Raw genomic sequence first — 13,121 nt, 5'->3', positions numbered from 1 at the left:
TCACTATGTATTATTGATCTGTGCTGACTCATTGAGTTGACACAAGCACCCTCTGAAGTAATCATTTTGTGGATAACAAACAGATGAGGCAGAGAGAGAGCAGGTCACCTGCTCAAGGTCACACAGCCAAAAAGCGCCACCTCGATCAGACGTAAGCCCTACCCCATGTAACTGATGTGTCCCCTGAGAGTGGGCCCTTGGCCCTCAAAGTTGCCTCCATCACTGCAGCTCAGCCTAGCCTGGGACTGGGCGGTGCAGGGTCGGGCTGGGGAGCTAGCTGGCTTGCACCTGTGTGGACTGTGCAGGGAAGAAAAGGGCTGGCAAGGAAGAGGAGCCGCATCCGGGCCAAGGAGCCCAGGGCCTTGGCTCTGCCACAGCTGTCACCTCTCCGAGTCTCTTCCTCCATGGAGCGGGAGCCAAGCAACAGAGCAGATGGGAGCATGCTTTGTGCACTGGGAAGACTGGTACAAACAGGACCTCCAGAAGAGGGGGCTACAGAGGGGAACTGTCTGTGTTTTCTTGGAGGGTTCTCCCAGAAGGCACAACAGATAGGAGAAATCTCCAAAATGAGCACCAGAGCCCAGGAGGGTGGCAGCAGAGCCCCTCTCCCAGGCTCAGGCTGACCCCCATGGCTGGCTCCTGGGAGGACGCACAGACACAGGCCTTCCACCCCCCGGGACAGCGAGGTGCGCTGCTGGCTTGCTGGTGGCTGTGCGGCAGAAGTGGAGCGGCTGCTAGGCCATGCTGGGAACCACTTACAGGGTAACCACGGCTCGCTCCCGGCCGCCAGCCCGCCACAAGATATCCGCGATGGCCAGGGCAAGACAGCGGGTCCTGTGTGCATCTGAAGGCTGCAGCCGCCTGCAGAAGAGAAAGGAAAGGAAAGCAAAGGGCTTATTCTCATGGGGCCACAGGTGGGACTTCCTGCAGATGGTCCCTGCCACCCACGGGCGCCACTTCTAGCCCAGCGACCCCAAGGCAGAGCCCCGGGCAGGGAGGGAGGGCTCTCTGCAGATGAAGGCCAAGGGAGGAGACTTGGGGAGGGGCCTGGGCATGGCTGCAGGGGGTGGCGGAGAGGCTGAGGAAACCACTCACTGTGGCAGCCCAGAAGCCTGTCAGAGCCCAGAGACTCGGAGGCTGAGCCAGGGGTGCTCGGGATCTGCTGCCCCTGTGGACAGTGCGAGCCCCAGCCCTGGCCTGGGAACTCTACAGATGCCGCCTCACGCCAGCAAATGCGCCCCTCTCTGCTGGCCAACCAGAGATGATGAGGCAGCAGGGGCTGAGTGGCGGCTGACTTGCTGGGCTTTGGATACAAGCACGGGAATGAATGGGGGAGTGAGACTGGGTGGGAGCTAGAGGGGGCAGGTGACAGCTGCACCTGCGCCATGCATAGCGGGGGGTGTGCTTGGACCCAGCCCCCACCCCCTCCTCCACCCCCAGACCAGGGACAGCTGCAGGACACCCAGACTGCCCCAGAGAGCAGTCAGGGCTGGGAGGGAGGCTGAGGAAAAGCAAAGTGGCAGCCCCAGGACAGGCGCCTGCAGAGGAAGGGTGGGGCAGGAGGAGGAGAGCTGCCAGGCAGGGCTGGGCAGAGGGGTGTCCACAGGCCGCGGGAGAGGGGCCACCAGCAGCAGGAGGAAGGGCACAGAGCCCCTCACAGTGAGAACAGGGCTGCGAGGTGCTGGGCCTGCGCTACGCGTTTCCAGGGCTCCGCAGAGCTGCATCCCACGCCTTGCCCTGGAGGCCATGGGCTTTCTCTAAATGTGGCCATAAGCTTGCCTTCTGGTCTTTCTATTCCAGCAAACAACAGGTGGTGGTGATGACCCTGCCAGGCTGGAAGGCAGGTGGAGGGGTGGCTCCAGACCATGGGTCACTGAGCTCCAAGCAGAGCCACAGGCACAGCCAGCACTGGGGTTCGCCCTCCCAGCCAGGGTAAGAGAATGAGACCAGGGACCAGGCCAGAGCTCACCATGGTGGCCAGCAGGTGCTCACTGCCCAGTGCCTGGGATAAAGGGACCGCCAACCATATCCAGGCCATTGTGGTCCATCTGCTTTAAAATGAGAGGCCACACAAGGCAGTGACCCGAGTTCCCTGTCTGGAACCTGGCAATGACGGCTGCTCCTCCACTCTAGTGTTGGGAGCCTTAAAAGACATGATGTTAGCAAGGCCCAGGGCCCAGGGCTGCCTGTCCCCTGCAGGCCTTCGAGAAACATCCCGTCTCCACTCGGGAAGGCAGACTCCCAGCATTTGACTTGAGAGCGACACTGGGCCCCTGACACTGGAAGTCCTTCAAGTCCAACAACCCAAGCAACAAGCATTCAAGCCCTTAAGAAAACAAAACAGCAGCCGGCCCCACGCCCCCCGGGCCTCAGGAAGCAGGGCATGCTCCTCGCAGGAAATGTTCCCGTGCGCTCACCGAACCGGACGGCCGGGTGTCGGAGGCCAGCCAGGGCCTCGTTAACTGGGAAAACAACGTGGGGGAACATTGCCCTGGCTTCCAGGAGAGGCCCTGCCAAGGACCAAAGCGGGCCTGCAAGGCAGGGCTCGTCAGACCAAGGAGAAGCATTGGGATCTTTCTCTCTCTGCATTCGGAAGCCACAAATGTGGACTCCGTCACCCCCCATAGCCCCTGTTCCATGCCCTGCCCTCTTCCAGGAGAGAGCAGCGTCCTGGGGATTGCACGCGCTGAGTATCTCATCCCCAGCCTCCTCGCTGCCCGTCCTGGGTCAGCACGCCCTGCTCCTCAGCTCAGCTCTCACAGCCAATGTCCCAGCAGCAGCCCTGCCCCATCTTGCCCCTCTTCAACCCTCTTATGTATGCTCACCACAGGCACCAGGTGAGCGGCAGCTTGTCCTGCAACACATGTGAGACTGAAACCCTTAACCTGGTAGGTGCAAAATTATGCCTGCATTGCACAGTGCACTTTACAAGTTCACATTTCTTTGGGTGCAAAACAGTTTGAAATCCATTTGTAGTTTTTCCCTAACAAACATTTCCATGAACCTTTAGGAGACCCTTCATTAGGCATGAACTTCAAATGAACTTCCCCTTGAGTTTCGTTTCCATGAACTTTTTGAGGTCCCCTCACATGCTCAGCCTTGAATACCTGTGGTGGGCCACAGACACATTTGGAACTCCGGAGGCAAATGCTGCGTTCCTAGGAACCTCATGAGGCAGGTCGCCCTGGTGGGAGTGGGAGTGGGGGTGGGGGTGGGGAGAAAGCTGATTGTCTTTAAAACAACAATGGCCAGCGAGAGGCTACCATGTGCTGGTGCCATGCCAGCACTCCACATGCATTCAATTACCCATCAAGTGCTCAGATAGGAAACCAAGACACAGAAATAAGTGATGGGTTCAAGGTCACACACCTGGAGGGAAGGTGAGCGTGGGGCGGTAGATCCATCTTTGGTACTTGGTTATAGGATCCAACAACCTTTTCCCTCAGCCCTATCTTTGATTTTTATTTTCATTTTACTTGAAAGGCAGAGACCAAAATAGGCAATCTTCCATCTTCACCCCAGATGCCCACAACAGGCCAAAACCAGGATCCAGAAACTCAGGCCAGGTCTCCTGCATGGGTGGTAGGGACCCAAGTACTTGAGCCATCATCTCTCGCCTCCTAGGGGCACATCAGCAAGAATCAGAAGCAGAGGTCAGACTCAGACCCAGGCACTGTGGGCCTCCTTCCAGAACGGAACAACACAATCAAGGCATCTCGTCCCTGGACCCCGCCTGGCTCCCTGGTCTCACAGGCTCTGCTGCCAGCCCTCTAAACCTCCGAGTCTCTAACCCAGAGTTCCTGCTGGCTGCCACACAGTGGCTCCTCCAGTTCCCCACCATCCCCTGGGCCCTCTACACCTTTCTCTGTTGAGACATGTCTTTCTAGAGAACATTCTGGAGTTGGAAAAGTGCAGTGGTCAGGCAGTTAAGAGGCCTGGTTCCTGCCCTGGCTCACAGACTTCAGGGGACCCTGTACCCTTCCTGGCCTTTCCAAGCACAGCCCAGATGCCCTTGACATCACTCCTGTCTTGCATTCTGCCGCCCAAAGAAGCCGGAGCCATGTGTACACGCATGAGTGCCGGGACCCACAGGTAGCAATCACAGGAAGAGTCCCCTGAATCACCCAGGACCGCCCACCCACCCTCACCCCCTTCCCAGGCAGCTCAGCACCTGCCTCTGGCAAAACCTCAGAGACATTCACTGCCCCACATTTCCTGGTCAGCCACACACACATGTGACATACTCCTACCAGGAACCTGGCACCTGGCCAGGCTCTTAGACCAGGACAAGCATCTGTAAGAGTCCAGTTCCGCCCAGGAGAAGTGCAGGATGAAGCCATCTGTCCAGGGACCGGCCCGGCAGCGTGCTCTGGCCTGCCTCACCCAAGGGCTTCAGAGAAAACCAGCACTTCTCCTCTAAGGGTCTCAGAATAGCCTCTGCTGGCCTCTCTGACCTGCCCGCCTCGACAGAGTCCATGGAAAAGCCAGGGGAAACCTGGCCAGCAGCCGGCTGCCTCTTGTCTTTCTGCTCCCTCTGGGGCTCACAATCACAGCAGGAAGGGGAGTGGGAAGACAGAGGGCCTGCGGGGCAACACTCTGCGTCAGGGTCCGAGGGGCCTGGGGCAGGGGCCCCTTGTGCGCTGGGATTCAGACCCCGCGTTCCTAAGGAAGTGAGGGTGAAAGGACAACGTCCCTGGACCCTGCTCCCAGATCGGCACCGACCTCCCCAGGCCTGCAGAGGGAATGAGCCTCGTCCGCTCTCCCCGGCGCCAGGCCGGCCCCGGCCCTCCTCCAGTGGAAAATCACTGAGTCCCGCGCGGGCCGGCTGCTGGCCTGAGGCAGCGCGTCCTGATGAAGCCAGACAGGCCTGCGGCAGACACGGCAGCTGTGCCAAGGAGCCTTTACTTCAGCATGACTTCCCGGGACGGTGCCGCCCACCCGCCGCCTGCCCTCTGCTTCCACACAGAACCCTTTCCCATCGCCTGCCAGTTGGGGGCGAGACGCTGAGGAGGGGCCTCCAGGGCAGGGCCGGCTCAGGAAGGAGAGGGCCGGGGCGCCCAGGGCTCGGAGCTGCATACGGCGCGTGCCAGGGCACAGACCATGGCAGGTCACCGGACAGAACACGGCAGCTTGCCTCCGCCTGCTCTCTCCCTCCTATGAAAGCAACGTCACTTCTGCCATCGCGGAACCTCAGGGCCTAAAGGAAGTGCTGCAGCCCCAGCCCAGCCCACACACAGCCTGTGGGGTGCCCCAGCACCTGATGGATCCACAGAAAGGTAGCAGAAGCGAGCCAAACCCCTGGCTGGGACAGCCCCTGCTAACACGAGACAGGGGGTGCTCGCCTCCTCTCCTGCGGGAAGTTTCTCTACCTTGGGAAAAGAAGCTTGGTCTCTGGGAACCGCGTGGGCGTCCAGCCAACAGATGCCTCCTACTCACAGCCCCCAGGCTCGCTGGCAGCACCCCTACCCTGCCCCGGCCTCTCTGGATCTCGCAGCTCCAGGTCTGTGGTCAATGGTACATGACACACCACTCAGCCACAGCGTGACCTGGAGCAAGCTCCTCTCCCTGTGCGGGCCAAGGACGGCTGAGTTCAGCAGTCCTGCTCGCTCTCACAGCCCCTAAAGATTTTCAAAGGCCCTCGTCTGTATTTTCTCACTGGGTCCAACTTAGCCAAGGCAGAGATTCCGCCCCTAATTCACAGACAACTGTCGCCCGGGGCCTGATGTGGCCCGGTGCTCTCTTCTGCACCCTGCCAGGCAGTCCTGCTCCCAGCCTGGGCAGCACCACCCACAGGCTCTGCCCCGCCCCACGTGGCTAGGACCACTCTGAGCTTTGGAGCTGCGGGGCCTAGCAAAGAAGTGACAGAAACTCTGCCTTCCTTCTCCTCTCCCGCCCCAGGCACCTGCCCCTCACTCCCCTGCACTTCACCCAAGAGCTAACCCGCCCCAGGAGAGCTCTCCAGCACCCGAGGCAGGCCAGGGCTTGGGAGTCCAGAACGAGACTCGGATGGAGGGATGAGAAAGGCAGTCGCCCCTGGGGACAGGGTCCCTGGGACCCCCGCTTGTACCCCTCTGCCATTTCCTCCTGGGTCCCCTCATCCTTCCTCAGAGAGCCCCAGCTCCTGGGCCAAGCTCTCCACTCCCTGGCTGGCTGTGCATTCCGAGGACGCAGGAGCCAGCTGGTGACCCTCCACCAGTGCGGGGAACAGCCGGAAGCGGGGCTACAGGCAGCAGCAGAGCTTCTCAGAGAAGGGGAGGGCCGCTCCTCCACAGCACCAACTCCTCCAGGCTCCGTGGAGGAGGCAGCCCTGACCAGCAGGCTGGCCCTCAGGGCTGCTCAGCACCCCCTCCTCCAACCCAGCCAGGCAGCCTCCCTGTCCGGGAAGGCTCCTCCTTCCCGTTAGGCACAACCCCAGCACAGCACTGCACGCAACTCGAGCCCCAGCAGGTCAGCAGCCCTCTGGCCTCCTCTTCCTCCGCCCCTCCCCAGGCCCTGGCCCAGGAGAGTCCTCTGCAGGCCCCAGCAGGCAGGGAGGGGGCCCTGGGGGCCCCGGCTGCCTCCCCCACTGCTCCCTTCCCTACAGAGCCCTGGGGAGTGGTCCACGGAGCAGGTGCTGAAACAAGCCCCTGTTAACATAAGCTGAGACAGAGCCAGAGCTCAGCAGGTGGCAGACTGCCCAGCCCCGAGGGGTAGAGCAGGACCCCCTGCCTGCAGTCTGGCTGTTCTCTCCTCCCTGGGCTGCCCTTGGGCCCACCCTGGGGAGCTTTGGGCCTGTCAGCCACGGCTCCCCTCTCTGGTATAGAGCGCAGAGCTCTGCCCAAGGATGTTGACTGGAGGGCACAAAAGCCCTCCCATCCTCTAAGCAGGGGAGGGGTGGGTATCCTGGGCAGGCAGGGTCAGCCTTTCCTGGACGCAAATGAAACGCTCCATCCTGACTGTTGGGAAAATGTCCACGACTTCCCCTGGCCGGTCCAAGGCTGACACTGAAATGCAGCCCTGCGGAGGCGTTGGGCTGAAGGGGTTGTGAGACGTTCTCCACGCGCGCCAAGGCCCGGCTCGCCCCAGGCAGCTGGCTGCCCTGCGTGGCTTCTCACCCCGCCTGCAAGCACTGCCCTGGCCACCCGGGGGCTGTGCTCCGCTCGGTTCCCTGCCCTCGGGCCTCTGCACATCTTGTTCTCCTTACTGGCATACCGTTCCACCTCCCCTCCCTGTTTGTCTGCATAGCTCATTCACTTGTCCGTGTGCTCATTCAACAAAAATCCTGAGGGCCCCCACTGTAGGCCAGGCACCGGGCCGGGTGCCAGGGACATGGCTGCGGCCCAGGCAGCCCAGGAAGGTTCCTGCTCTCATGCGGCTTGTGTTCTGCAAGACTTCAATGATGACGAGCAAGGGTGCCAGCTGGGAGTGTGGCCATCAGCGGCACAGCCTGGGTTCTTCTCTGCCAGGGAGGTCAGGGGAGGCCTCCACGAAGATGTGGCCTCTGTTCAGTGAGCGGAGCCAGCAGACCAAGTGCTGTACATGCAGGGCTGGTGGGCCTGGGCAGTGAAAAAGAACTGAGGGGAAACAGAAGAGTGAAGTTCTTCCGAGCTCGCTGAGAGAAACGCTGCTCCCCAGGGAAGCCTGCCTTGACCCCTGCACATCCAGGTGAACGCTGGCCTCCTGCACATCCCCTGTGTTGGCCTGTCCACCCGTCCAGCTCTCGGTTCAGTCTCAGGTCCCATGAGGGCAAGGCCAGCCCTGGAGCCCAGCCCAGCACCTGCTCAGTGTGCTCTGCAGACTTGTTCTGAACGTGAGGCAGAAAGGAAGGAAAGGGGGTGCACAGAGAAGCCCGGCGCCCTTTGAGGGCACCTGGAGGGACACCAGGGTCCCTCACTCAGCAATGTTCCGCCCAGCCCATGGTGTTCCCAGCCAGGGAGGACTGTAGCGTCCTCACCAGGAAGAGAGGCAGTATCTGTGCCCATGACATTGAACTTGAACCACCCAGCACTTTGCCAGACCTGACTTTTGGGGCAGGTGGCTGGAATGAGGTAACCAGGCTGGGAGGCAATGATAAGACCATGGGTCTTGCTGTGAGATGCTGTGTCACTGGCCTTACGGTTCTGCATACTCTGTGCTTAAGGTTAGTGCCTTGTGGCTGGGGAGGAGACACTGCGAGAATGCTTTGGTACAGCTGCTGAGCCAGGCATGAAAAGCTGCCTTCACTCAGCCCCTGTCCGTGCCACTGAAATTGTGTCCTCTGCACCCCAGCCTGCCTAGATGTCTTCCCCGCACCGGCCTGCGCAGTGTTTCCCCAGAGTCTGAATCTGAATAAAAGGGAAAGCCTCACTGGCTGACTCGCTGTCTCCCTGTCTCCATAACACATAGTGGTTTTTTTGTTTGTTTTTTTAACAAAAGGTTTTGACATGCTTATTTCAAAGAACAAGTACCTTTCTACAAAGTTCAGGAACCAGCAAAGGGAAGCCACGGCTTTAGAATAGGTGTGATCCTGGCTTTGAGCAGCAGAACCGGGTGCCCCCTAGGCAGGAGCAGAGGGCTGTGTCCTGGGTGGGTGCCCGTGGCAGTGATGATTCCCGGGCAGAATGCATACCCTTGTGAACCCTTCTGTATGAGGGCTACAGCTCAACCAAAAAGAAAAAGCGCCAGCGCTGGGAATTCCGGAGCTCTGAGGGTGACTCAGGACAAGGCAGGAACCAGGCCTGCGAGGAGGGAGCGTAAGCAGGCCGCCTCCCCAGGGAGCCCTCAGCAATCTTCTCATCCGGGCACCGCCCAGGGTGCAGGTCCAGGGTTCTCCCGGGTGCCTCCATCTTACTCTGCCCCATCTCCCCTGTGTCCGCACAGAGACACCCTGGGTGCTGAGTGACAGAGAACGAGGCACCCATGTGCAAACGCCGAATGTATGCAATGCAGAAAAAACAGCCACCAGGGGCCGGCGGAACATGTGGCTCTGGCTGTTGGCAGAGGGGAGAGAACGTGGGGCAGGGGAGGGCCTGGGCCCAGCGAGGAAGGGTGCCGGCTGGCAGCCGTGGCAGCCGCCCCTCGCCACGAGGGCACGGCTTCCCGGCCCTCCCTGCCCATCCATGAAAGCATGGCCGGCCAGGCCCCGCTCCTTTCTGGACCTCCTGAAGATGGGAGGGGTCGGGGAGCACACAGGCCGCCCTGCTTGCTTCCTCTGCACGCTCCGGGACGCCTGGGGTGAAGGGGATCCCCGCCAGGACACGCGCTGGCTTACCGGGCACAGTCGGCTCCCCTGTCTTCTGCAAACAGCAGCTTCTGCAGGACACAGCTCTGGACGGCGGCCAGAACCCCACAGGGGCCCCCCTGCAAAGACAGCAAGCATTACAGCCAGGAGGACCAGCCCACCCCAGCCGCCTCCACCCACAGGACACAGAGCACAGCTCCCTGGGAAATGGCGCTCTGACATGGTGACTGCCCCAGCAACAGCATGTTGACCCTGAGTCCCAGAGCAGGGCCGACTAGGCCTAGATCACCCCACCCCGCCCCCACCGAGAGGAAAGGGTAAGCCTGCGAGGTGTTGAGAGGAAAGGTGACTGCAGCTGTCGGCTGTGACACCCGGGACATCACCCACAGGTCGAGGCTGTCAGTTGTCCACCCAGCCTTTAAGGCCCATTCTAATTGGCTCCTCCTCCAGGAAGCCTTCTTTGATCATCTCAGCTGGCAGTGAGCCTCTTCTGGTCAGTTTGTGATCTGTCTCGACACCCTACTAGCTGTCTTTGTCCCTTCCCACCCTGTAGTAGGAAGGCTCATTGAGGAGCTCATCCCTGGAGACACCATGCAACTCAGCACAAGGCCTGGCCCACAGCAACCACTGGAACAGCATGGAAGCCATTCAGGTTCAGGGATGGCCAGAGCGGCAGGCTGAGGGCACCCACAAAGAGGAGTATGAGAGGCGAGTGGAGCTTGGCCACCCAAGAGAGGTCCTGGGCTCTCCCCCAGGCAGCGTGGGACAGGAGGAAACAGAGCTGTTGAAGCTGCCGAGTCTTTGGGCCCAGATTTAGTCTCCTCTGGCCTTTAATGTTCAAAGGCTGCCACTGTCCACCTCCGTCCCTGGTACTTTTAGACCCTCTGCTCTTTATGCACCTGCCCCACGCTCTTTCCTGAAGCCTCTGGATTTGAATACACCTCCTCCTCCCCCCATTCACACGCCACCTGCCTGGAGGGCCCTTTCTCCAGCTTGGCCTGCTAAAGCCTGTGCCATTCCCAGTGCTTGGCCTGAGAGCACCCCATCCATGTCCCCAGCCAGCCTGCTCTCTCCGGCGAGGACCCAAGCAGCGTGCACCACTCACAGCAAGTGCTCCTCAAATCTGCCTTCAAGTGGAACGTCTCCAAAGCAGAGGGCCTCATTCCCCAGCTCTCACTTCGCCAGCCACTTGTGTAGTGCTTGACTGAGTGACAGCTCAGCAAGCTTGAGGCTGGCCCCAGATTGGCCAGCTGGTCCACATAGGACTTGCCAGAGCCCGAGGGTGCCCCCTCCCCGAGGTGTGACGCAGGATGGCAGAAGGGTCCCTGGGAGCCGAGGCACCTGCCTTTCTCTGCACGATGCCGTATCTTAATGAGGCTACATCACTGAAGGTAAAACTCTGAAGTTTCCACTCTTCGTTGAAACAGCAGAAGTTGGAACCAAACAGAAGGGTCTTTATCTCCTGTAGAAAGACAGCGTGTTCATGGCTGTTTTAAAAGCAAGCAACAACACAATGTGCGGTGTGCACATTCCCACAGGAGCTGACCTTGACTTCTAGCAGGGCGGTCTGTTTCCTAGCAAGGTTATCTCTTCCCTTAGTATTTCCCTCATGGTTGAGGTGAGAGAAACTTGACCCTGAGGTCTTCCATCTGGAACATCTGTCAGCCAAACCAGCCTGGGCTGACCTGGGCCAACGTCTTTGGTCTCACGGAGACCTTGAAACACGAAATTTTAGTTTTGCAAGGGATCCTGGAGGCCCTCTCGCCTGCCCCAGGAAACACTACAGGTTTTCAAACAGGATGGCACATTAGAATCACCTAGGGAGCTCTTTAAAATAGTCCTAAAATAAAATAGTGCTGACGCTCAGGCCACATGTCAGACCAATCAAATCTGAACCCCTGAGACCAGGATCCCATTAGCTGTAATTTTACAACTACCCCAAGGGGTTTGATGGTGAAGCCAGGCCTGAAAACCCAATGACCTGGTACAGGATTTGCAAACTACCACCCCTGGGCTAATCTGCCCCTCCGCCTGTTACTGCCAATAAGGTTTATTAGTACAATGAAACGTCCATTTGTTCCCATACTATCTATGGCTGCTTTTACTCTGCCATGGCTGAGTTGAGCAGGTACAGCAGAGAACACACGGCCACCCAAGCTGGAAATACACGGGCTAGCTCTTTACAGAAAAAGGTGGCCAACCCTTGTTCTAGTACAACTCTTGACCATGTGTTAGAATCTCGGGAGTGGTTCTCATGAACGCTGCGCACACACCCACCCCCAAACCTGCATTTTCTCCCGGCTCTGTCTCCTCTAGACTTGTGGTTGATATTGAGCTCACTGTGTGTGCCTCCTCTCAACCCAAACACCACCTCCAGAGCCCCAGAGATGGCCAATCCCTCCCCAGCTAAGAGGCCCCCGGACGGGAAGGCCAAGCCCCTCCCTCCAGCTCCCCCATGGTGGGCTCCCCCAACCTCTCTCTCTCTCTCTCTGCCGTGATTTTATACCCCAGAGGTCTCTGGAGCTTGGAGGGAGCCCCTAGACCGATCAGTGGATTCTGTAGTCACCTCACTTCCAATGGACCCTTCTTAGCCAGCCATCTCCCAGGTTACTTCCCACGAGACTGGGTTCTTTTGTCTTGTTATTGGGTATGAGGAAATCCCCGTGATGAAAGCATCATCAGTGTGTGCTGATGGCACACAGTGGACAGGATGGGCACGTGCTCCCCTCAGGAGCTGCATCTCCTCATGCCAACTACAACCACCCACGTGTTGGAACTGACTTCCCAACAGCCTGGACCCCGCAGAGCCTGGCTTTCCTCCATGCTCTTAGTCACAGCATGGCAGCTCCGGCCAGGCACAGTGTGGCCGTCGGAGGCTGGAGACCTCGCTGTGGCTGCGCTGGGCCCCGGGCCCTCCTCCTCTCTCTCTGGGCCGCACACCATGCAGCTGCATCTGGACGGGCCCTTGCTGGGTGGTCTTCACTGGGGCACTCTTTGCAGAGGCACAGCCCTGGGCTACTCTCGGGTGAGGGCCCACTTAAATGTGTCTGGCCTCCTGTGGCTTCAAAGGATGGACAGGAAGGAGGTGGAGGAGAAGAGGAGGAAGGGGAGAGCAGGACGGAGAGGGGACAAAATCTCTGGAAAGATCGTGTGCTTTTTGGTCTGGTGCGAAGTCAGTGCACAGTAAGAGGGAAGGGAAGGTCAGCTGTGTCCCCAGGGCTGCAGCTTTTCTTCCGGGATCCTGGCTGAAAGGCCATGGGAGGACAGCAGGGGTGACATTCTGTCCTGCAGGAGCCTCTGGCAAGGGCGGGGCAAGGCATCCTGGAGACTGAGGCTGCCGGGAAATCCAGGACATGCCTCCCAGGAGGTTGTCAAGCCCAGGAGCCTGCTCCCCGCGGCCTGTGCCCCAGGGTCCCCCCAGGAGGCCGTGGCTGTGAAGGATCATTAACACCCCTCTGTCCATCACTCACTGCAGCCCAGCCAGAGCCCAGCTGGGGAGCCCAGCGCAGGTGCATGGAGTGGAAAGCAGGTGCATGGAGTGGAGTCCTGCAGTTGGGGGGGGGGGGCGGGCACCATGACAAAGGACACAGTTCTCCTGACCCTTTACATCCTCCCCATGACCAAGAGATGACACTGAGACGGACTGGGCCAGAAAGAGCCAAGCCCTCATCAAGTCACACTAGATGTACTCACGTGGGCACCTCCTGGCTTGTCTACAGCAACACCTACCTTTGCTACTGAGAGGTCGATCGGCTCTGATGCTGTCTGCAGCTTGAGCGTTGATGGGGCCGGAGGCAGGATGACTTCCTCCCTTACCAGCTCATCTTCCACGTCCTCTGAAAGAATGGGAGCCCCTCGTTAGGACCCACAGAGAACAGACTCTGACATCACTGACCACCGTGGACATGGGGAAGTCGGGCGA

The 13,121-nt window shown here is 59.6% G+C and overlaps 1 protein-coding gene across 3 annotated transcripts in view; it reads right to left on the bottom strand.

Annotated features, from left to right (window-relative positions):
• The window catches only part of MINDY4 (MINDY lysine 48 deubiquitinase 4), a 113,019-nt gene that overhangs the window by 34,124 nt on the left and 65,774 nt on the right, over positions 1 to 13,121 (bottom strand). For 2 of the 3 annotated variants that reach the window (XM_062179148.1, XM_062179149.1), the window contains exons 7-10: positions 12,929 to 13,035; positions 10,545 to 10,661; positions 9,230 to 9,318; positions 760 to 861 (exon numbers count right to left, since the gene is read on the bottom strand). In XM_062179148.1, coding sequence (XP_062035132.1) covers positions 760 to 861; positions 9,230 to 9,318; positions 10,545 to 10,661; positions 12,929 to 13,035 — 415 coding nt within the window. The remainder of the gene's footprint in view (positions 1 to 759; positions 862 to 9,229; positions 9,319 to 10,544; positions 10,662 to 12,928; positions 13,036 to 13,121) is intronic. The other variant, XM_062179150.1, reaches the window with a different exon arrangement.

The sequence above is a fragment of the Lepus europaeus genome, chromosome 20 (genome assembly GCF_033115175.1).
Source record: "Lepus europaeus isolate LE1 chromosome 20, mLepTim1.pri, whole genome shotgun sequence".
NCBI lineage: Eukaryota > Metazoa > Chordata > Mammalia > Lagomorpha > Leporidae > Lepus > Lepus europaeus.
The sequence above is the reverse complement of the archived record's forward strand: the minus strand, read 5'-3'. Positions and strand labels throughout refer to the sequence as shown.